General features: G+C 49.0%; 1 protein-coding gene and 1 long non-coding RNA gene across 3 annotated transcripts; one reads left to right on the top strand and one right to left on the bottom strand.

Annotated features, from left to right (window-relative positions):
- Positions 1–1,251: 1,251 nt before the first annotated feature.
- LOC146233568 (uncharacterized) lies at positions 1,252–9,233 on the top strand. Of its 2 annotated transcripts, XR_014741574.1 has the most exons (4): positions 1,252–1,697; positions 4,134–5,239; positions 7,901–8,231; positions 9,110–9,233. It is a non-coding gene; the product is annotated as an uncharacterized LOC146233568 (long non-coding RNA). The 2 variants fall into 2 exon arrangements; XR_014741573.1 differs by lacking the exon at positions 9,110–9,233 and having other exon boundaries at positions 7,901–8,653.
- Positions 5,267–23,433, bottom strand: fam124a (family with sequence similarity 124 member A). The gene is made up of 4 exons (XM_084688264.1): positions 22,971–23,433; positions 19,502–19,533; positions 11,902–12,707; positions 5,267–6,990 (listed from the first exon to the last, which is right to left on the bottom strand). The coding sequence occupies exons 1-4, from the start codon at positions 23,042–23,044 to the stop codon at positions 6,118–6,120; spliced, it is 1,785 nt and encodes a 594-aa protein (XP_084544390.1). The 5' UTR covers positions 23,045–23,433; the 3' UTR covers positions 5,267–6,117.
- Positions 23,434–23,485: the final 52 nt, after the last annotated feature.

Raw genomic sequence — 23,485 nt, 5'->3', positions numbered from 1 at the left:
CTCCGCTAACCTCCGATCTTCCTCAACAGAGGAAGGAGAGGAAGGAAAAGGAGAGGAGGGAGGAGAAGGAGAAAGAGAGGAAGGAGGTAGGAGGTAGGAGGAGGAGAGGAAGGAGGAGGAGGGGAAGGAGGAGGAGAGGAAGGTGGAGGAGAGGAAGGGGAAGCGATACTGCATCAGGTCTGTTCTCCCTGAACCTGAAGAGGAGACAACGTCCATCCCACAGTCCATGTTCTGTCCTCTGATCAGGATTTCCCTCCTCTGTTCCTCTCCTGGGGTCTGTGACGGTGCCTGCTGGAGGACACGTCTACTACAGGGATTCTCCTGTGCTCTCCCTGAGCAGAGCTGCCACGCTGGGCCTGGGAGATCCACGCTGGGCCTGGGAGATCCACGCTGGGCCTGGGAGATCCACGCTGGGCCTGGGAGATCCACGCTGGGCCTGGGAGATCCACTCTGGGCCTGGGAGAGCCACTGCAAATGAATACAAATCTGCGATACGTTACATGTGTGCTCGCAGGTGCACTCAGGTTCATACATGCAAACACACGTACGCACAGCTCAGCACGCACTCAGTGACCTTTTGAGCGCTTTAAAACCGTACGTTCACACACACTTTAAAACAACACACACTTTGAAACAACACGCTCACACACACATGTAATGCAGGTGAGAAACGCAGACGACAAAACAGGCACTCTCACACACACACAAATGCACAGACCCTTTGAATCCCAGGTTACAGACGGACCCAGACCCAGGCTCATTCAGTAACCCGGAACATCTTCATGAGCTGACTCTGAGCAGTCAACAGTGTGATCAACACATTGTAATCCCCATCATTACGAGGAGTGCTGCTGGCTGTTTGGCGTGGCTGAGCCTGTCACCCCCGGTGCCCTGTGTCCCCGGGCCGCTGGACCGCTGGGCCTGGAGGGGGATTAGCAGGGACGGCGGTGCGCTGGGCCGGGGCGATGAGGGCCGGTGTCGCCAGAGAGATCCGCCAGGTACGCCCCACCGGGATTACAGCCCCGAGGCACCGTGATCCAGGGAGCCATCCACCCTCACACCCACCCTCAGTCCCACCCTCACACCCACCCTGACACCCACCCTCACTCCCACCCTCAGTCCCACCATGACACCCACCCTCACACCCACCCTCACACCCACCCTCACTCCCACCCTCACACCCACCCTCACACCCACCCTCACACCCACCCTCAGTCCCACCCTCAGTCCCACCCTCACACCCACCCTCAGTCCCACCCTCACACCCACCCTCACTCTCACACTTGGGGGAGCTGGGAGGGTGGGGGTTTCCCTGCACTGTAAAATGTTACCAGGATTTAACAACAATATTTAACTGCAATATTTCACAATAAATCATTGTATTATAACTTTACAGGCTTTAGCTGCAATAATCCCAATATCATGTTGTAATGTAGAATTTACTGTGAAATCAATGTAGACACAATAAGTTACTGTGAATGAAACGATACTGGGATTTCACTGCATTTTGTTGGGTTATTTCACAGTAAAATACTATTTTAAAATCATCCTTTGAGATAACCCACTACATTACTGTAAAACTTGAACTAGTTTTGAGGTGGAAATGACGTCAGTTTTCGCGCTTTCCCAACCGTTTCTCTTTTCAAACCATTTCACCTCGGCGCTGCCTGCCAGGATCGTGACTTTTGCTCTGTAAGGTAAACTATCTGCAGGCATCCAATTTAGTTGCTACCAATCTCTGTGCGTACTTATGTTTTACTTGTGCAGTTAATACGTACTTCACTGATTTGAATAATCAAATCCAGTAGCGTTAAATCCGTCATGATTGCAAACACTTTCGTCTAGTTTGATGGCTAGCTAAGTCTCACATGGTCGATGCTTCAGCTACAGTTGGGTTGCTGGCGTCAGTGAAATAGGAACAGAGTATGTTGCCTCAGCTGAAGATTCGTAGCAAGTACTGTTCAAATTATACATACAAATGTGTAGGTTTTTGCCAGCTCCAAATTTAGGATGAACTATTAGCTAACTCTGCTGTGGTTCAGCGCGAATGTAATTTGTATAGCTAAGTATTAACATTGGAGTGAACTAGCTAGTGTTGCACAATAAACCTGTAATAAAAAGAGACACTAACAGCTTCAGTGTCCCTGTGCATACATAGGAGACAATCACTGCAAAAGAGCTGAAGTTCCGGTGCAGACAGGAGAACCTAGCAGAACGCCATCTCTGTAGCACTCCATCCAGTCCAGAACCCAGGGTCCTGAAGTCTCGACTCTTACGATACTCAAACGATGCGATGTTAATATACCTCTCTGATCTAACGAGTCTGGCTAACTGTCGTGACCTCTCAGGTGGGCTATGGCTGCGATGGAGAGCTGGAGAGATGGTTGTTCTGCTAACTTCTCCTGTCTCAGCACAGGGACTGCAGATCTTTTGCAGTGATCGTTAATGAGCCTAATGACGAATCATGGTCAGAATTATGATGGCCCATGCTACACTCCCCTACAATGGAAGCCAATTCCAGGTTGATGGTAAACAATATAAAACAGTACATGGGAAGTCCGAAAGTTAAATTGTTGAATTTAATAGTGATTTTAATACTTGTTATCATTATTAAAAAGTTTAAATGAGTTTTGTCTTTGTTGTCTTTGTTCTTGCTTTGACTTTTAATTTAGCAACTCCAAAGCACATTTGTGTGGTAAAATCACAGTTAACAAGTCAAATTTGCAGTATTTTGCAGTGTTATTTAAATTGTAAATGTACAGTAAGTTACTGGCTACTAGTTGCATTACTTTTACAGTAAAAAAGACAATCACTGTAATTTATATACAGCAAGACGATGTAATTCCACAGCTACATACTGCTATATCACAGTAATCCAATGGCATGACAACTGTGAAGTTACAATATACCGCTGTAGTTGCATTGAATTTTACTGTGAAATGTTAACAGTTCATTATTGTGAAACGTGCAATACATTACTGTGAAATATTTATAATAAATTACTGTAAAATTACTGTGAAAGTAATGCAACTAGTAGCCAGTAATTTACTGTAAAGTTACAGTGAAATATTTTACAGTGTGGCTGGGGGGAGCAGGGAGGCTGGGTCTGTATCTGTGCAGTAGCTAGTGTCTGGATCTGTGCAGTAGCTAGTGTCTGGATCTGTGCAGTAGCTAGTGTCTGGATCTGTGCAGTAGCTAGTGTCTGGATCTGTGCAGTAGCTAGTGTCTGGATCTGTGCAGTAGCTAGTGTCTGGATCTGTGCAGTAGCTAGTGTCTGGATCTGTGCAGTAGCTAGTGTCTGGATCTGTGCAGTAGCTAGTGTCTGTATCTGTGCAGTAGCTAGTGTCTGTATCTGTGCAGTAGCTAGTGTCTGGATCTGTGCAGTAGCTAGTGTCTGGATCTGTGCAGTAGCTAGTGTCTGGATCTGTGCAGTAGCTAGTGTCTGTATCTGTGCAGTAGCTAGTGTCTGGATCTGTGCAGTAGCTAGTGTCTGGATCTGTGCAGTAGCTAGTGTCTGTATCTGTGCAGTAGCTAGTGTCTGGATCTGTGCAGTAGCTAGTGTCTGGATCTGTGCAGTAGCTAGTGTCTGGATCTGTGCAGTAGCTAGTGTCTGGATCTGTGCAGTAGCTAGTGTCTGGATCTGTGCAGTAGCTAGTGTCTGGATCTGTGCAGTAGCTAGTGTCTGGATCTGTGCAGTAGCTAGTGTCTGGATCTGTGCAGTAGCTAGTGTCTGTATCTGTGCAGTAGCTAGTGTCTGGATCTGTGCAGTAGCTAGTGTCTGGATCTGTGCAGTAGCTAGTGTCTGTATCTGTGCAGTAGCTAGTGTCTGGATCTGTGCAGTAGCTAGTGTCTGAATCTGTGCAGTAGCTAGTGTCTGGATCTGTGCAGTAGCTAGTGTCTGGATCTGTGCAGTAGCTAGTGTCTGGATCTGTGCAGTAGCTAGTGTCTGGATCTGTGCAGTAGCTAGTGTCTGGATCTGTGCAGTAGCTAGTGTCTGGATCTGTGCAGTAGCTAGTGTCTGGATCTGTGGGCTGATATTTAGATTGTGTGGGATGGGCTGTTTCAGTGTGGAAATGTAAGAAGTCGACTTTTTGCGACGTTATAATTGTTCTTACGTTCTGTCGTTTTGTCAGTGGTAGACGGAGAGGAGAGCAGATGGAGGCGCACGATCCTGATGATCGCCTGACTGGAGCTGTGTGTTTCTCATCCGTATCCTGTGGGCTGTCTGCTGTGGTGGTGGGCTTGCTGCCTGCTTCTCTGCCAGACTGTGCCCCCTGGAGGTTGTTCATGGGACTGCGGTCACGCTAAATTGTAATGACAGGGATTCTGATGGTCTGGGATGGTCAGTGGGTTACAGACTGATGCATAAAAGGCTAGACATTGGAGGCTGGATGTGGAGGATGGATATGAAGGGCTAGATCTTTTGATACTGCACTTTATCACCCCAGAAACCGTCACAGAGCTATAGTTGAACAGGCTTGAGTGGAGGGAACTTCAGACAGACACGTAGTCACCCTTCCACACGTGTCAGCACCGTGATGAGCGTTCACCCAGCGGAGGAAGAGAAGGAGGAGTGGACCTTGTCCTTTATACAACCAGTGTTCTGATTGAGGAGGAGCCGTTTAATCACACTGGAAGGCGGAACTGAAACGGCTCTCGGTGAAGCTTTGCTGGTATTCCTTTGTGTCTTTCCTCTTTGACAAAGGGTAAAAAATCTAAGATGAAAGATCGTGATTGCAGAAGTTTTTTTTTTTTTTTTTTCATCAATGGCTTAAAGAACCAAACACTTCTCAAGGAGAAGAGAACCACTTGAATCAGACTGAAGTCTTGATTAGAGACTAGGTGGGCTGTTGTGATTATAACAGCAAGTAGCTATCCTCTGTAGAACCCTGAAACCACAAGCAAAACAATGTGCTTATACAACGCTGCGCTCTGATTGGTTGACGGTGACATCACCTCTGCAGAGCTCATGGAGACCTCGCCGCAACAACCCATGAGAAGTTGAGTATTATGGGATTTCCCTGCTGTAGTGTGAGGCCTCCCTCACTCACCTGGTAAAACGCTCACATGCTGCTGGGAGATGTCTGAGCCTGTGAGGTCATGTTTTGGCTCTGCTCAAAAACAGGACCTTTCATTACGGCAACACTTTACTCTAGACTTACAAGAGAAGGGTCTGTTGACCGCAGAAATGGCCTTGATCCAGGAAGGAAATGTCCAAAATCCCTCAAACTCTCCCAGAGTAAGTGGCCTTCACTCGGATGTTAAATTATATTTTTTTTACCGTCAAGCAAGTAGTAGGTCATTTCTAAATTCATGCACAAACACGTTCTAAACCAAGAGAGTTTCATGGACATGGAACCTCCCGATTCCCCCCCCCCCCCCCAAAGAACAATACTATCAAATTAAATAGACAACTTACAAAAGATCCTGTTAAGAAACAATCACAACTACCACAAGAGGGCAGCACTGCATTTAGCATGCCACCAGAGCCTCAACCACAGGCCCACATTAGAGGCGATTACTTAGAAAACGATTAAGAGAAGGCCAGTGGGGGCTTTCTTAAATACTGTGGCTTCCTCTCCTAGTGTCCTCTGCCTAACCACCCTTAATCAATCTGAAGTGACAGGTGGAGGATGGTTACCAGAATCTGTATTCTGCCCCAGTTCAACACTAGGAAGAGAAAGACACTGATGCATACCTTCTAGGGCTAAAGGAATCCCAATGGATTCTGTCTCATGCAGGTATTTTGATACCCAGCAGCCTTTGAGTTTAGTTTTGCTGCCTGAACGTGATGACATCGGTGCAGATTCAGAGAGATTCAGTATTTATGTCTGAAAAGTATACTTTAATTTGTGCTATACAGACAACCAGATGTATTTTATCACAATTTATATATACCTGTCAACGAAAACTAAAACCATATATTTACTTAATATTAATTCATCGTATCCACACACCACAGAAACACAGATAGACACAAAAAAGGATCATACGATCACATAGAAATGGCATATAAATAAGTCTTTGAACTGCCTCTGGAATTCTAATGTCTTTAATTGAGACTTCTAAAGAAACAGTCTTCACTGGTCTCTAATCTCTAACCCACTCCACTGTCTTTTAAATGTAAAACTCCTGATCATCCTCACTGTTCTGCTTCACTTCCCCATTGCTGGTCTTGGTGCTGTCCAATTGGCTGAGGGAGTTGTCACTCCATGTGAGATGCCCGTTCATTGGCAGGCATGCACTTTGGGGGCGGGACCGCTGCAGGGTAGCAGGCATGCTCTTGGAGGAGAGGCTGCTGCTTCTCATGGGGATCGGAGGCCGGCCTAACGTCGCTGTCTTGGTTACGACGCGCCCGGGGGGAACCGGTCCAACGTCTTCGGGCGGGGCAGATACGGGGCGGGGCGTTTGCGAGAGGCGGGGCTTGTTATAAGCGGACACCACCGATAGGTCCACGATGCTGCCAGTGTCCACCGTCATCCCAGTGTCCACGTCCGTCTCCTCCGCGCCAATCAGAGCGTCCACGTTCAGGCGGAAGGGCGGGACCAGGGAGGCACTGCGGGAGTGGGGGAGGGTGTGGCAATGGGCTGGGGGGCTGGGCGGGGCCCCGGGGGAGGAGCAGGCGGAGCGGGCATGGCCCAGGGTGGAGGGCAGGGAGAAGAGGGAGCTGGCGCGGTGGCTGGTCCACTGTGTCCTCCAGGCCTCCGGGTGGCGCTGTGGAGCCCATTCGTCCCCCCCCTCGCCCTCCTCCCAGGCCAGAGGCAGGGAGGTCTGGGAAGCCTGGCAGGCCAGGAGCCTGGGCTCGTGGCTCTGCGTCCGGATCTGAGATTGACGGTGGTATCGCCGGGTTCGGGTGGAGACGGGGGCACGGCCTAACAGGTCGGACTGGGGCGGAGCTGCCACCAGCTCGCAAGGGGAAGGGGAGGAGTCGTCCACAAGATGTCCGCCCTGACCGGCTGTGTTCCAGCATTTGGACCGGGCGCCCTGGACCTGGGACAGGAAGCAGACACATCACAGCTGATGTAAATACCGGACCACGCCAATGTTGCTGAAATGTGTTTTTAGTAGCCATAAGGAAACCTGGTAAAGTGTTGTTTCAAAGACAGTTATTCTCCCTAAATGTGAACAGCAGATAAAACCACACAGAATATTCCTACTTTTCGGTAAAATAATTACGGTTTCGTCCCCTATGGACATGTTGTGCACGCTAATGATGCTCTCTGACAGTTGTTTAGCAACATAGACACCTCAGTGGAAGATGAGGAGTGGGAGGTGTGGGGTGAGGGGTGGGGAGGATGAGGGGACTGGAAACCCCTGGGCCCACTAAAGAGGCCTCTGGGTTTCCAGCCTGACCGCTTTATGAGTTGCACCGGCAGCTGGAGAACTCGTCTGCGTCCGCGGGGGCTGCAATGTCTCCTGGATCCTTCTCCCTCCCCCATCCCCCCTCCTCCCTCCCCCATCCCCCCTCCCCCCACAGCCGACCCTTATTACAGGGAGGAGCAGACATGGTTCTGTCCAAAAACAACCCCGTCCTCCTTCCTACGTGCTTACGGTCCTTAGACTTCTCCCCCTCTGTCTCTCTCACTCTCTCTTTACCTCTCTCCCTCTCCTTCCCTCTCTCTCCCTCCCTCTTTCTCCCTCTCTGTCTCTCTCTCTCTGTGTAAAGTGACTGATGGACTGCTAAACCCATTGTTCACCACACATCAGCTAGTTGACATGCAGTAATCACTCCAACCTCACAAGTCTGATTGACAAACTCCAGCGCCTCTCCCCTCCCCCCATCCCTTCCACCCCCCCCACCCCCCTCCACCCAAACCTCCGTCCTCCCCCTCTTCTTTGATGGCTTTTCCATGTTGCTATTCTCATGCCTGTCATCTCACCTCTCTTTCCATCCAAACAGCCCTGGGAGTCATCCTGACTGCTCTACACGGTTCTCAACCCTGGGAGTCATCCTGACTGCTCTACACGGTTCTCAACCCTGGGAGTCATCCTGACTGCTCTACACGGTTCTCAACCCTGGTAGTCATCCTGACTGCTCTACACGGTTCTCAACCCTGGGAGTCATCCTGACTGCTCTACACGGTTCTCAACCCTGGGAGTCATCCTGACTGCTCTACACGGTTCTCAACCCTGGGAGTCATCCTGACTGCTCTACACGGTTCTCAACCCTGGTAGTCATCCTGACTGCTCTACACGGTTCCAGACAGCTGTTTCCAGAGGTGCATGAGGAGGTGTGCTTCAGTGGCAGCTCCAGCTTTCCCTTCGACAGTGATAATACGCAACCATTCGGCTGTGTGGTACAAGCCAAGGACAGTCCTTGCAGTTGTCCAATAAAACCTTTTTTAAATGTGATATATATTTAAAAAACCTCTTACAATGCTGGATTTAAAAACAAGATGACGTTACGATATATATGATAGCTTACGTTACACAATGGGGGAAACCAGTATAAAATGCTCACCTGGGTGATTTGTGAGTTTTGGAGAGAGGCTGTAAAACAACAATTACCAAGCCGAGCTCGTTAGGCAAATGGCTTGTTAAAACAGACGGCGGCTGGCTGGCTAAGTGGATGCTTCGTTAAGTGGATGCCTTGTTAAGCGACTACAGTAGCTGTTCATGTTGAACTGCTTGTTTTCCTTTGCTTTGATGATGGCTGGAACTAATGTGTGTGTGTGTGCGTTTGTGTGTGTGTGTGGGGGGGGGGGTCATGAGGGCGTGCAGACTCCAGTATGCAGGTTTGCGTGTGTGAGATTGTGTGTGATTATGTCTGAGTGTGGGTCATGTCTGGTGAGTGATTGTGTGTGTGGGTGTGGAAGTGATTGTATGTGGACAGGGAGAGATTGTGTGTGCGTGAGAGAGAGAGAGAGAGAGAGAGAGAGAGAGAGAGAGAGAGAGAAAAACAATGTCCTAGTGTTTCCTTGCTCCACACCTCACTGCACTTTCTTTCTCATTTCCTCTCTCTACAAACACCCCCTCTGTTCTTCTCTCTCCCTGCCTCTCTCCTTCACTCCTTCATTTACACACATCTACTCGGTTACTTCTTACATCCTTGTTTTCTTTCTTTCTTTATCCCCTCTCTCCCTCTACACATCCTTTCCTGTTTCTCCAGCCGACATTCATCCTCTGCTGTATTTCTCACACGATGGATGTGGTTCCCCTGGACAGGAGCGCAGGATGTGACCCTGGGGACGGAGGGATGTGACCCTGGGGACGGAGGGAGGAGGACGTGTCTGCTGGGGACCATTTGATGAACATACTAATGATGATGTAGGGACACCAGAGGAGAGAAGTGTGTGTGTGTGTGAGACTGTGTCTGTGTTTATCCATGTTTGTCCGTGTGTGTGTCATTGTCTCTGTGCATGGACTTCATCCATGGTCCTGACACTCAGGCTGGTTAACTTTTCGTGCAGACAACCCACGCTGCCCTGGAAGCAGCAGGGGGTTCTGGGTAACGAGGCTGTTGTCGTGGCGATGGTGAGAGCCACTCTCTGAGCCCTGATTTATCCAGGGCTAATCCGGGTCAGATGGAACTGACCCTGAGACAAAGGCTGACCCGAACCCTTCTGACTGAACACACTTCCTGGTTAGGGTTCTGACTGAACACACTTCCTGGTTAGGGTTGGGGTTCCCCTTTGGCTTGTTGTGTTTCTGGATCAACACATGCCTGCTCATCTAACATATCCTCTGTTTTGGAATCTTTACATGAAGCAATCAGCAAGTGTTATAATGTATCAGTAATATGTCTACCAAAAGAGTGATTTGAAGGAAGCATGACTTTCCATTCTATAGCCTTTTTATGATTTGTTCTTAACTTTATGAACATAAAACAATAACATGAAAAGCCAACCACACCGATAAATTAAGGCTCTTCTGGTGTTAAGGGTGAGTTAGCTTTAACTCTAAATGCAACAAGCATGAACTGGTCATCTTAAATGACCCCCACCCCCCCTTTAGTTGGGTCCTTCCAATCTTAATGGGTCAGTTGTAATCTGCTTGGAGTTTCAGAAGAACTTATCTAACAGACCTCTGACAGCAATCCACTTGTATACTGATACGCCTGCAACAAGAGCTGCTGTGTGTGTGTGAATGGGCGTGTGTGTGTGTGAGAGAGAGAGAGTGAGTATGTGAGAAGCCAGGTAAGGGTGTGTTCTTGTGTAGGAATGGTACATTCTGTGGAATCTGTGGAATCACAGATGCTTAACCACATCTATGCATGCATGCACACAGGTATGCAGTCACGCACACACACTTGGTGGTCCTTTTGTGTGTGTGTTACAGATCAGTGTGTGTAAACAATGTATTTTCAGTGTGAGTGTATGAACTAGACTGAATCTCCTTCAGGGTGGTCACAGACAATGGCCCCTGCAGTGCACAGCTTTACACCTAACCTCAACACCTAACCCTAACCTCCACACCTAACCTCAACACCTAACCTCAACACCTCCACACCTAACCTTCACACCTAACCCTCCACACATAACCTTAACCTTCACACCTAACCCTCCACACATAACCTTACCCTCCACACTTAACCTTACCCTCCACACCTAACCTTAACCTCCACACCTAACCCTCCACACCTAACCTTAACCCCTTAACCTTCACACCTAACCTTAACCTTCACACCTAACCCTCCACACCTAACCTTAACCTTCACACCTAACCCTCCACACCTAACCTTAACCTTCACACCTAACCCTCCACACCTAACCTTAACCTCCACACCTAACCTCCACCCCTTAACCTTCACACCTAACCCTCCACACCTAACCTTAACCTCCACCCCTAACCCTCCACACCTAACCTTAACCCCTTAACCTTCACACCTAACCCTCCACACCTAACCTTAACCTTCACACCTAACCCTCCACACCTAACCTTAACCTCCACACCTAACCCTCCACACCTAACCTTAACCTCCACACCTAACCCTAACCCTCCACACCTAACCTTAACCCCTTAACCTTCACACCTAACCCTCCACACCTAACCTTAACCTCCACACCTAACCTTACCCCTCCAGGGTCAGAGCAGGGAGTATGGAGGGGTAGGAGAGGGTAGGAGAGGGTAGTAGAGGGTAGGAGAGGGTAGGAGAGGGTGCAAAGGGAGGAGGCTCAATTCTCTTTTGTCAGCTGAGTGAGCCTGTTATTTTTGTCCGTTCGTTCCCCTCAGCCAGAACTCTCTCTTTCCTTCTGTCTCTCTCCCTTTCCCTGCTGATAAGGATGGCTGCACATTGTTTCAGAAGTGATACATTTTCCATTTTGGATGAAGAGCTGAATGTAGTTTATAACCCTTATGTTAGGGTTAGCACAGAGACGCACACTCAAGCAAACCACACAGGAGGAGAAGCAGTCTCCAGCATGACAGACAACCAACTGTGGCTGTCATGCCCTGCCAAACCTCAGTGTGGGGGGTGTGTGTGAGAGAGACTGTGTGTGTGTGTGTGTGAAGACTGGGGCCCATCAGCAGACTGGAACATCTTGATCACATTGCTCACTGTTCTTCTGCTGTTTGCTCATTACTGTTGCTAAGCAGACAATACGCTTCACACTACAGAGGCTTGGAGAGGCTGTGTGGATAATAACTCATGTCAGAGCTCTGCAGCTCTGCGGTATGCTGTGAAGCATTACTGTCTCTCTCGCTGCCCAGAGGGAGGAGCACAACTGAGACATGTGTTTATTACAGACGCTCAGAGATAGATGGATGCACATGTGACAGACGAAACACACGCCTCTGTTGGTGAGACACACACACACAGACCTAAGAACCTGTTAAGAACAATCACGCCACGCACACTGACACACACTCATGTACATCAGCACATACATGAAACCTGCTCACTCTCATCATGCCCCCAACACACTCACACACACACACACAAACTCACACACAAAGACACACCTGCAGCAGGATCTTGTTCCCGTCGTAGTCCTCTGTCTGCCAGCGCGCCTCGCTGATGGGGCTGCAGGGGTGCGGCAGGAGGGGCACCAGCGCCCCCACGTCTCTCACACGCACCTCCATCACCGACGACTCCGTGGCAACCGGGCTCTGTCCCCGCGGCAACCGCTTGAAGGATAGCTGGATCTCTGTGTCGGGGTTGGAGTAAACCACCAGGAAGCAGAAGTCCTCCTTCCTCTGGGCCAGACGTCTCCGCAGCAACAGCCGGTACAGCCTCACTTGGTCGGGGAAGCTGTCGTAGCGGCAGTACACGGTGAAGCGCACAATCTCTTTCCCGTAGTGCACCTGCCGCACCGCCCACAAGGGCGTGCCGGGGGCCAGGGTGAAGAAGTCCTGGCTGCCGGGGGCCAGCGGCAGCACGTGCCTCCCGCCGCTGACGCGCTCCGTGTGGTGGAAGCGCCAGGGCGGCCGCTGCAGGGCGCGGTGCAGCGCGGCCATCTGCTCCTCGCCGCCGTCCGACTCTTGCAGGAAGAGGATGATGGCCAGGGCCGGCTGGCACTGTGGGGGGCCGTGATTGGAGGAGAGGGACGACGGGGGCGGGCACTGCGAGGACTGGCGTTTGGCGGCGGCAGAGGGGCGGCGTGCCTGGCGACACGTGCGCTCGGAGACGCGGAAGAGCTGCAGCTGGGGGTGGAGCCAGGAGAGGACTCCGTCGGCAGCACGCTGGAGGGTCTTGCCCTGGCCCGGGTCACTGATGAGGTGGACACTGACCAGGAAGGGGTCCTGGAGATCCCCCATGGAGAAGTCACCTTCACACACGGAGGGAAGGAGGTTAGAAAACAACTGATAGTCAGCCGTGGTAACTGCAGCCAAAAGTATTGACTGGAATACATCTGACTGCAAGAGAGACATTTAAGAATAGCTGACTGTGCACAATAGTGACATGTCTGAAATGTTAGGCCATACTGCGCTAATTGAGTGCAGCCATTGCTTTGAGAGAACCTCAGTAAGTTAATATGCTGGGAACGAAAGTCTCTCTCATTTCTGGTACGTTCTCTCTTCCTCTGCACCCACCCTCCATTTTACACGGAATCCTCCCCCCTTCATTATTCCTCCTTCTCTGCCTCCAGAGTTTCAAACTCTCTCCTCCTTCCATTCCCCTTTCTCCATCCCTCTGTTTACCTGTTGGAAACCCCCCATTACCAACGTTTCTCACTGCCACCCTCCCTCCATCCTCTCTGCTCAACTCCCTCAACCCTCCCTCCCTCCATCCTCTCTCCTCAACCCTCCCTCCATCATCTCTCCTCAACCCTCTCTCCATCCTCTCTTCTCAACCCTCCCTCCACCTTCCTGCTTTCACTTCCTGTTCCCTCCTTTCTCCATCCCTCCGTTTACCTGTTGGAAACCCCCCATTACCAACGTTTCTCACTGCCACCCTCCCTCCATCCTCTCTGCTCAACTCCCTCAACCCTCCCTCCCTCCATCCTCTCTCCTCAACCCTCCCTCCATCATCTCTCCTCAACCCTCTCTCCATCCTCTCTTCTCAACCCTCCCTCCACCTTCCTGCTTTCACTTCCTGTTCCCTCCTTTCTCTCCCCCCTCCCTTCTCCCCCCTCCCTTCTCCCCCCTCCCTTCTGGGCCCCTGTGCTGTGGTGTCTGGCCAGGCTCATTAGTTCCATTAGAAGGTCATTAGTGAACCCAGAGGAATGTTCCGGAGAACCCCAGCAGGAAGCCTCAACAAGGTGTGCCCTCCCCCTGACCCCCTCACCTGGGAGGGACAGGTGATGTTGAGATCACACTGTGACTGCTGCCCTGCACTCCAGGTGTCAGCCCAGCAGATTCGTTCAGATGTTCTGCTTTTTATACCTTTCTCTAAAAAGGTTTTGCATGGCTTGCACGGCCGCAACACACCCACACAACCAGACACTCACAGTCTCTCTCTCTCTCTCTGCGTTCTGCCAGTTCTTTTGCCTCCTTGTACTTTCCCTCTCTCTCCTTTCTGTCCCTCTCTTTTTATCCCTCTCCCACCCTCTTTCTCCTTCCCTTTCTCTGCCCCCTCTCTCTCCCCCCCACCCTCTCTCTCTCTCTCTCTCTGACTCAAGGGGCTCGTCCCAGTTCATTTGTCCCAGAAGGTCAGGGGTCATTCAGGGGCGAGGGAAAGGCCACACAGGGGTTTCTTTTCCGTTGCCAACGCCACAGACCAGCGAGCCACAGCCCAGCGAACGAGGGTGTTCGCTGAGCGTGTGAGCAGCTTGGGGAACACGAGGGTAACAAAGTAGCCGTCCCTCGAGGCTGGCTGTCCTTTCAGGGAGTACAGGAGCTGCTGTACCAGCGCTCTCCCAACATTCTCATCAGACAGATCTGGAGACACAGTCTCAGGCATATGGGATGAAAGTGGTTGGATCAACAAATACCCGGTATCTGGGTTAGGTCAATGGATAAAGCATGGAGAAGCACACACACACACACACACACACACACACACACACACACACAAACACACAGTAATACTAACTGATCTTGTTAGCTTCAGTGTACGTCTCTTTGACAGTAAGTTTAAATGTGTTTTTCTCTTTAACCCTAACCCTAACCAGGCTGTGAATAGATAAAGTAAGCCAGTACCTAACCAGGCTGTGAATAGATAAAGTAAACCAGCACCTAACCAGGCTGTGAATAGATGAAGTAAACCAGTACCTAACCAGGCTGTGAATAGATAAGCATACACACTCACATACGTTCAGTAACAGGAATAATCAAAATCCAAATAATCCCACAAAAGTAAATACAGTAAGCCAAAAGCATTAGTTGCCTCCTTCATTAAGGGTTAAACAAAATCCATGTCTCCAGACTTAATGAATTACAGCTTACCTTACCCAGGGCCTCCTAGGAGAGGGTAGGACAGGGTGTTTGGAAAGCTCTAGAGCAGTGTGTCACTAATCTTTTAATCTCTCGTCTCCAAGCTCTCTCTATTGATGTTCTGACTGGACCTAACTGAGACACACACACGCCCTGAACATATGTTACACACGCTTGCCTATACACATCCAGTACACACATGCTTACACACACACACATGCTTTAACCACCAATACATGCATGGAGACACTAGCACAGATGTTAATGAGTGAGGAAGACAGAAAGGTGCACATAAGGCTGCCCAATAACCAATTAAGCAGTGTGTGTGTGTGTGTGTGTATGTGCGTCTCCAGGGAAGCTTGAGCTAGGTTGTCTCTGGATGTAAGTCAAAACAAAAGGGGTAAGAAATTCAAGATGGGGGCCCCTTTAGAAGAAACGTTCCAAAACTGCTACGTCACTTTCGACGGGTGCCCGGTGAAGTCGAACCCAACGCTTCAACTTGCCATAATGTGGCGCAGCCGCTGTTATTGTACACGTTCTGACTATGATGTCACCAAAGCGGTTTTCGAAAGTTATTCAGACTTCCAAGGTGCTTTTTCAATCTTCAAACCAAAAGCCTGTGAAGTCCAATCCGGTCCGATCCGCTTCTGAAATCATTCTGACGTGGCGCCCGTCCACTGACCGAGCAGTTGGGTTTCATGACGGTGATATGGTGTAACTGTGCTGCAGCATGACGTAACACTGTGAGCTGCCAGTGGAGCTGTGGAGGGGAACACAGTGTTCTTACACTGGATGTAAATACTGTGTTCAGAGTCCACCTTCATGCAGGCCTGGTGTTCAGACGGCTCTTTAAGAGGACAGACGACTGGGTAGAGGGAGCAAACCAAGGGCCGGGGGAGAGAGGGGGGAAAGAGAGAGGAGGTGAGAGAGAGGAGGGGGGATAGATGGGAGATCCTTTCAAAGTCGGCGCCAAAAATAGGCCAAGCGATGACACTGGTTCAATGAGCCTGTAAGGGAACAGCAGACAGCAGCATGTTCGGTGGGACCATGACCTTGTCCTTCAAACGCCGCTGAGACCAAACATTTGGAAACACTTAATGCAGAGTGCTTGTGATGCAGAGTGCCTGTGATGCAGAGTGTCGGTGATGCAGCCCGCATTTCACCTGTCCTGCTCAATCAACGGAGATCGTACTGGTTGGAACGGGAGTGGGTGTGTGTGTGTGTGTGTGTGTGTGTGTGTGGGTGTGTGTGTGTGTGTGTGTGTGTGTGTGTGTGGGTGGGTGTGTGTGTGGGTGGGTGTGTGTGTGTGTGGGTGTGTGTGTGTGTGTGGGTGTGTGTGTGGGTGTGTGTGTGGGTGTGTGTGTGTGTGTGGGTGGGTGTGTGTGGGTGTGTGTGTATGTGTGTGTGTGTGTGTTTACAGTCAGGGGTGGTCTTGGGTCCATCAGGTGCAATTCATCTTGACTGTTCTGCGCTGAGTTCATTTCCAGTGGTCTGGTGTGTAAGACGATATGGGCTTGCTGTCATGTGAAAGCGTCCGAGTGCGTCATCCGTGATACCGGGCCTATGCCGGTGGTCGGGGTCAGAGTGAGCTGGATCGTAAACCTCAACCGTTCAATAAACAGAAAGCTGCGGGCTGGCGCAGGGTCAAAGGGAATGAATGAATGTCATAGATGGATATGCCCCATTTGGACATCCAGTGGAACAATCCATTCAAGTCTAACCACTCATTTCAGTTGAGTACAGGATGTACCATTACTACTGGCGGGTGGGAGGGTGGGTGCTTTTGTCAAGCGTGGCACATGCTTGTAGTTATTATGTAGGTAGCCAGGCTGTGTAGTAAATGCTCAGCTGTCTGTGGTTTTCTGTACGTTACTACACTGTTTCATTGTAGATTATTTAACCACCACACAGTCAAATGTAATATCACTAGCAGAGAGCAACTGTTTTAAGGTAGGTATGCGACATTGTGAAAAACAGTGATGGTTTTTTCCACTGTGGTCTCCTTGTCTCTCCTCACCTTCTATAGAGTGTGTGTATGTGTGGGTGTGTGTGTGACTTCATGAGTGCATGTTCACTTTTGTTTTCTCTTTCTTCAGACATTGTATGACAGACTCACATACATCGTATCCATGTTATAGAGTAGACAGAACAAACTGAGTCCATTGGTCCTGGGAGCTCCAGGTCTGGGAGTCAGCTTCATCTCACTCTCCCCTGTCTGGACTAGACACACGGCCCATCTGCTGCCGACAGGCTGGCTCTCTGCCTCGCTCACAGACACCCCTCCACACATCTCCCCTCTGCTTTTGTTAGCTGCCTGTCAGTTCTGGCTACCAGGAAGGGATGAATCTAGTCATTCAGTGGGATGTTTCTTTGTCTGTCTGACTTCCTTTTCTTTATTTACTTCCACTCATTGGGTGATGTTTAGGGAGACGGTGGATTGTTTTCTGAACTGTTCTCATCCCGACTACTCTTTCGCTGCTAACACTGCACGTTTTGCTGTAAACTAACCAGGACACGGTCTCTGCAGTCCACCTATAATCCATACTGTCCCAGCAGCTCCATGGATAGGGTTTGAAGATATACTGTATGTTAGAAGTAAACTGTACAGGATAGAAGATATGTTGTGTGATGAATGGTTCAATGATGTATGACACGTGTGCTGCGGTCTGTGTTGCTGTACGTATCCTGTGTGCGGATCATGTGTGTGTTAGTGTGTGTGTCCGTGTGTATGTGTGGGGGGGTGTTTGTGTGTCTCTCGCTCCAGTCTGTGTGTTGTTTCAGATTGACCTTTAACCTCTCCTAGCCTGCAGGCGTTCACTACAAACACAGGAGGTTAGGAGTCTCCCAGTCTGATCCCCCTGGCCCGGCCCACACACACACACGCGCACACACACACACTCATCAGTAGGAGAGGTTGACTGTGCACTAATAGGAGGGTCAGACTATTGAGCTGTATGGTGTGGGACCAGGCCTGTTTAGGAGAAGACTTCATATGAGTCGTGAGTACTTGGCCTTATGACCGTAGGGTTTGACCTCTGCCCTGTAGACTCCCACATCCCTGACTGTTGTGCGTACCTGTGTTCACATTCATGAGACCATGACTATCACAGTGACCAACACTATTAATACATTTTCCAATGGGAGATTCCCTGTTCATATGTATAGGATAAATGCATCCATCAATGTTTATCTATAAGGATTTGGGAATTCTGATGTTTCCTTCTAAAGCCCATGTCAGCGTAGCCTCACACAGGTCTACTAATTGGAGTTTAATTGGAGCTTTAATGCAGAGTTAGACAATTAGAGGTACAAGTATTTTTAACAACAGGAAGCGATATAGGCTAGGGGTCAGAGGTCAGGAAATGGTAGCCAGGGGATTAAAACCACCTGTGAAAACAAGAGTCTCTCTCAGACTCCAAAACCTACATGTACCCGCAGACAAACACACCATGATGGGGCCAGCACAGTGATGTATAGCCTCTCTCTCTCACACACAAGTGCGTTCCCATCAGACTAGCTATTCACAGAAATATCACGCTGTTGTTTGAGTCTCTACTCAGGTATGACGTCCTTCAAATCTATCACCAAGGCAACTGAGATATCTCTGCCTTGCTCCTCTATGAGTCTGTCTCAGTCCTCTTCACAGAAACGACGAGACCTTGGGAGACAGGAGGGTTTTCACGGCGCTTTCCAGGAGACGACAACCATGTGTGGCTGTTATTTTGTGGACACATGCCTCCATGTAGAGCCTTTTGTCTGTTTGTCTGACTGTGTCTATTTAACTCTGTGTGTGTAGGCATGTGTGTAGGTGTAGTCATGTGTGTGTGTGTGTGTTTCCACCCTATCCTGCTGCTAGGACAGAGACAATAGTTGGCAGTGGTGGATCAGATAATGCCAGACACAGGAATGAAGCGTGTGTGTGTGTGTGTTGGAGCCCGGGGCAGGGTGCTGTGGTGGGGTCGTCCATGCGGCCGTGTGTCTGTGTGGGCCTGCTGCTTCCTGAGCCCAGGCCGAGGGGATAACTGCATCCTGGAGCCCAGATTAATGGACTAATATTGGACATAATCCTTCCACTGTGAAAGGCCTGACCCTGGCAACACTGCTGGGGAGGCTGAGGACACACACACACACACATTCTCACATACATGTATACACACACACACTCTCACATACACACTCTCTCTTTTTACTTATATTCTGTCACTTCTCTCTTACACTCACTCACTCTTATTCTCTTGTGTATCAACACACGTACACACACAGACACACACACACAGACACACACACACAGACACACACACACACACACACACACAGCAATAAGATGCTTGTGTACCCAAGGGGCCTACTCCTGCTAGCTCCTCTCTGGCTAGCCCGTTCCTGTGCTCAATACCCCCCTGGGGAGTGCTAAACCCTGCACTGAGCTGTAACCACAAGCAATTTACAACTATCCCCCTCCGCACACACACACACACACACACACACATGAACACAGACACACCACTACTGACACTAACTGTAACCCCTCCCTCCTTTCCATAGATGGGAGTGTGTGTTTGCAGTGCCAGTGTGCATAAGGGAGATAAAGACAGTCACAGACTAATGGTCCCTCTGTGTGTGTGTTTGTGTGTGTGTGTGTGTGTGTGTGTGTGTGCGTGCGTGTGCGTGTGCGTGTGCGTGTGTGTGTCTGACAGATGACTGTGTGTTGCTAGCTGAGATGTTTTAATGCCGGCATTGGTTTACTTACTGCTCACTGAGGACATGGGACTGTAATCAGACCTGCAGGAGAGAGAGAGAGAGAGAGAGAGAGAGAGAGAGAGAGAGAGAGAGAGAGAGAGAGAGAGAGAGAGAGAGAGAGAGAGAGAGAGAGAGAGAGAGAGAGAGAGAGAGAGAGAGAGAGAGAGAGAGAGAGAGAGAGAGAGAGAGAGAGAGAGAGAGAGAGAGAGAGAGAGAGAGAGAGAGAGAGAGAGAGAGAGAGAGAGAGAGAGAGAGAGAGAGAGAGAGAGAGAGAGAGAGAGAGAGAGAGAGAGAGAGAGAGAGAGAGAGAGAGAGAGAGAGAGAGAGAGAGAGAGAGAGAGAGAGAGAGAGAGAGAGAGAGAGAGAGAGAGAGAGAGAGAGAGAGAGAGAGAGAGAGAGAGAGAGAGAGAGAGAGAGAGAGAGAGAGAGAGAGAGAGAGAGAGAGAGAGAGAGAGAGCGCACTGTTAAGAGTGATTAAAAACTTGTTTCTCAGTTCAAAGTACAATGACATCTGGCTAAACACTACTGCAGGAGGGACAGGTTAGTGTGTTCTATCAGGACACAGCACATCCACTACCTACGAAGCAGCACACCGTACGATGCAGCATAGCCTAGCCTGCACATCAGTCTAGAGTGTACAAGTGGGCTTGAGGTTGACTCCTATCCATTCAGACAGGTGTTAAGTACAGGACACACGCACACAATCGATGTCTTGCTATTTGACTGCGCAAAGTACTTCCAGACCAAATGGCATTTTTGTTTTCAGGCTTCAGATCAATTATACAAATGTGGCATGGTTTCTGCATGCTCCTTTCCAAAACTGAGAAGAACAAATAAATGAACTCCACATGAAGATAATTCAAAGCATAAGCTCACTTTTAGAATGGGTTGTGCGTGGAATACACACACACACACATATATATATATAATTTACCTTTACTTATTTAAACCGATACTGCCTGTATAGCATCAAACAGAACCTACCCCGCTGCAGTGGACCTATGCTTGGAGAATGCTGCAAGGATGGCATAATGTGATAATATGATCATGTGATAATGCTTGAATGATTCTTCCCAGCACTACCTGAGACAGTCATGTGACCCATCAGACAACCATGTGTCTGGAGAGACTCTGTCTCTCTCTCCAGACACATACCCTCAGTGTCGCTCGACCCAAACCCAATAAACCAATCGGAAGTGGAGGAAATCAAGGAGGGGGGACATTTCCTATTGGAGGGGGTCATTAATCTGGCTAGCAGGCATTAGCAGCCTAATGAGCACAAGAGATGGAGAGACGGAGGGAGGGCTGGGGTGAAGAGGGATACACAGAGAGGTATAGAGACATAGTGAAGGAGGGAGATTGAGGGAGAGCGGGGGAAGAGAGTAGAAGTGAAGAGAGAGGAGAGACAGACTAAATACAGAGAAAAAGAAGCAAGCCCCCACAAAATGACACAGCACACACACACAGCACAGCACACACAGCACACACAGCACACACACAGCACAGCACACACAGCACACACAGCACACACAGCACAGGACACACAGCACAGCACACACAGCACACACACAGCACACACAGCACAGCACACACAGCACACACAGCACACACACAGCACAGGACACACAGCACAGCACACACAGCACACACACAGCACACACAGCACAGCACACACACCACGGTAGTAGAAACAGGGGGATGAAAACGCCAAGGACCTGAGGGGCCCCCCCATAAAGGGGGGGGGGGGCGCTAAAGCGCTAATACTCCAGGTTTATGGGTCCTCTGAGTGGGGGTCCGTATTGAGTGCTCTCTAAGGAGCTTTTGGCAGGCTAGCTAGCGCCCTGTTAGCCATACTCTCTCGTTTCTAGTCCTGCTAAAGACCACAGCCACGCCGCCTCGCTTCATCTCCATCCAGAGAAATAAACAAAACTGAGGCTAAGTTCAACAAAAGCCAGTCATGCATATTAAGTTCCCCCCAAGAGCAAGTCGCTCAGGGGTTAACTGTGTTTAAATGGTACAATATGAAGGACTTAGTGCCCTATTATTAGATTAATGTATGTACTGTTGTCTATGCCATAGAACAGGAGGATGGAGAGAGAGAGGTGTAGTGAGATTAAAGATGGACAAATGTAAAGTGTGGGAAGGCAGCAGAGAGACAGACAAAGGGAGAGAAACGAAAACATTTAGATGCAAGAAGAACTACTGATAAGAGAGAGAGAGAGAGAGAGAGAGAGAGAGAGAGAGAGAGAGAGAGAGAGAGAGAGAGAGAGAGAGAGAGAGAGAGAGAGAGAGAGAGAGAGAGAGAGAGAGAGAGAGAGAGAGAGAGAGAGAGAGAGAGAGAGAGAGAGAGAGAGAGAGAGAGAGAGAGGGGAAGAGAGGGGAAGAGAGGGGGGAGAGAGAGACTTGGGGTGAGAGGATAAATCTGGTAATATTCCAGAGAGGATGTGACCCCGTTTGAGAGTTAGGTTATCAGGGGAGAATCCCTGGATTTCCCTGTCCCATCAGCACTTTCCAGGCCAGTACAGCACCCTGCTTCCTACACACACACACACATACACAATAACCCCTGACTCACACACACGCACACACACACACACATGTTGTTTATTTAGCCACTATATGCTCTTTAGACTGTCTTTTACCTTTTCGGCCAAAAACCTTTGTCGAGCATGAAAAATTACAGAATGAGTTTTTGATGAAAAGCAATTGAAGAAATTGTAGAGGGTCATGGTTCTTCTTCTTTCTTACCCTCCTCTCTCTCTCGCTCTCTCTCTCTGTCTAATCACGCACACACACCCAAACCCCCCAACACACACCCACACACACACACATTACTACTGTATGACACCAAGCCATCAAAAACATACCAAAAGGCCAACCAGGGGACATCTTTGTCTAGTAGCTGAAAACAAAGTGAATTACATATTCAGAAAATATGACATTCAATCCCAATATCTGTTATCAATTGGCATTTAATCATATTCCATAAATGTTTCCCTCACTAAGCTTAATTCCTCAGAAGAAAGCACTCTCATTATCCTAAATGTGTTGATGATTAAAGTAGCCTAATTGCTAGCTACTTTCCATAAAAGCATTAAGCTTAAATCCCGGCAGAACAATCCGGATTTACTCATGGCATATGGATGTAATCTGAGCACGGGAACTTTTCCTATCAAAATTAAATATTGTGGCCCTGCTGCAAAAATAATATTTTGCATTCTTCAGCCCTTACGTTATTATGTACCCTGCCAACGAAAATTAGTTAGGTGAATTTGATTAGTAAAGAGCTTTCTGTACTATTCTATAGGCTATACATTAAAGAGACAGACATTGGTTGCTAGACAGTTGCATTAATTAATATCAACGCATACACTGACGAACCACTAAATATTTTTTCTATGAATATGATCAGAAAAACGGGTTTTTAAGATTTGTTAACTTCAGTTTCCCCTCCCCTTCTCTCCCACGTTTTAACTCACCCTCCGGTCTCTGCGCCGGAATCCACGCAATCATCCTCTGTAGAAATCTTCTCCATCTCAGATGATAGAGACATTTCAGCTTTGCATTGTGTAAAAATATAACCTATACGTTTTATGAATGAGCTACCGCTCAACCCGCTGTTTCCACTTTATGAAAGTTAAGAGGTACAAGATTAAGTAAGAAAGTAGTCCAACTTGTATCTGCCAGCGACGCAAGTAACGTTCCTAGTAGCCTACTCTGAACGCTCAAGCAAGCAACAGGCTTTTGTTTAACTGCGTCTGCCTCGCCCGCGCCATCCTTGAGTTCATAAATGTCGGTAGCAGGCAATCTGACGCCACCGTGTGGGGGAATTACATTTATCTCTTACATTTCACATCTTATTTACCGCCTTGTAGTAACGTAGACATTCCCATGATTAACGCGATATTGACGTGTTGTGCGATCTTCCATTTCAGCCCGTGACACCAATTGGATTATGTAATAGGCAACTGGAATCTGACTCGTTCTAAAAAGA

Source organism: Hypomesus nipponensis, chromosome 23 (assembly GCF_054491055.1).
Source record: "Hypomesus nipponensis isolate SF chromosome 23, ASM5449105v1, whole genome shotgun sequence".
In the NCBI taxonomy this organism is placed as follows: Eukaryota; Metazoa; Chordata; class Actinopteri; order Osmeriformes; family Osmeridae; genus Hypomesus; species Hypomesus nipponensis.
This window is presented reverse-complemented; position numbering and strand designations above follow the sequence as displayed.

Coding starts and splice junctions, on each gene's coding strand:
- fam124a (XM_084688264.1), bottom strand. CDS start 23,044: ATGTCTCTATCATCTGAGATGGAGAAGATTTCTACAGAGGATGATTGC. Junction 19,534..22,970: donor TCCGGCGCAGAGACCGGAGG/GTGAGTTAAAAC, acceptor TCTCTCCTGCAG/GTCTGATTACAGTCCCATGT. Junction 6,991..11,901: donor GGAACAAGATCCTGCTGCAG/GTGTGTCTTTGT, acceptor TTCCTGTCCCAG/GTCCAGGGCGCCCGGTCCAA.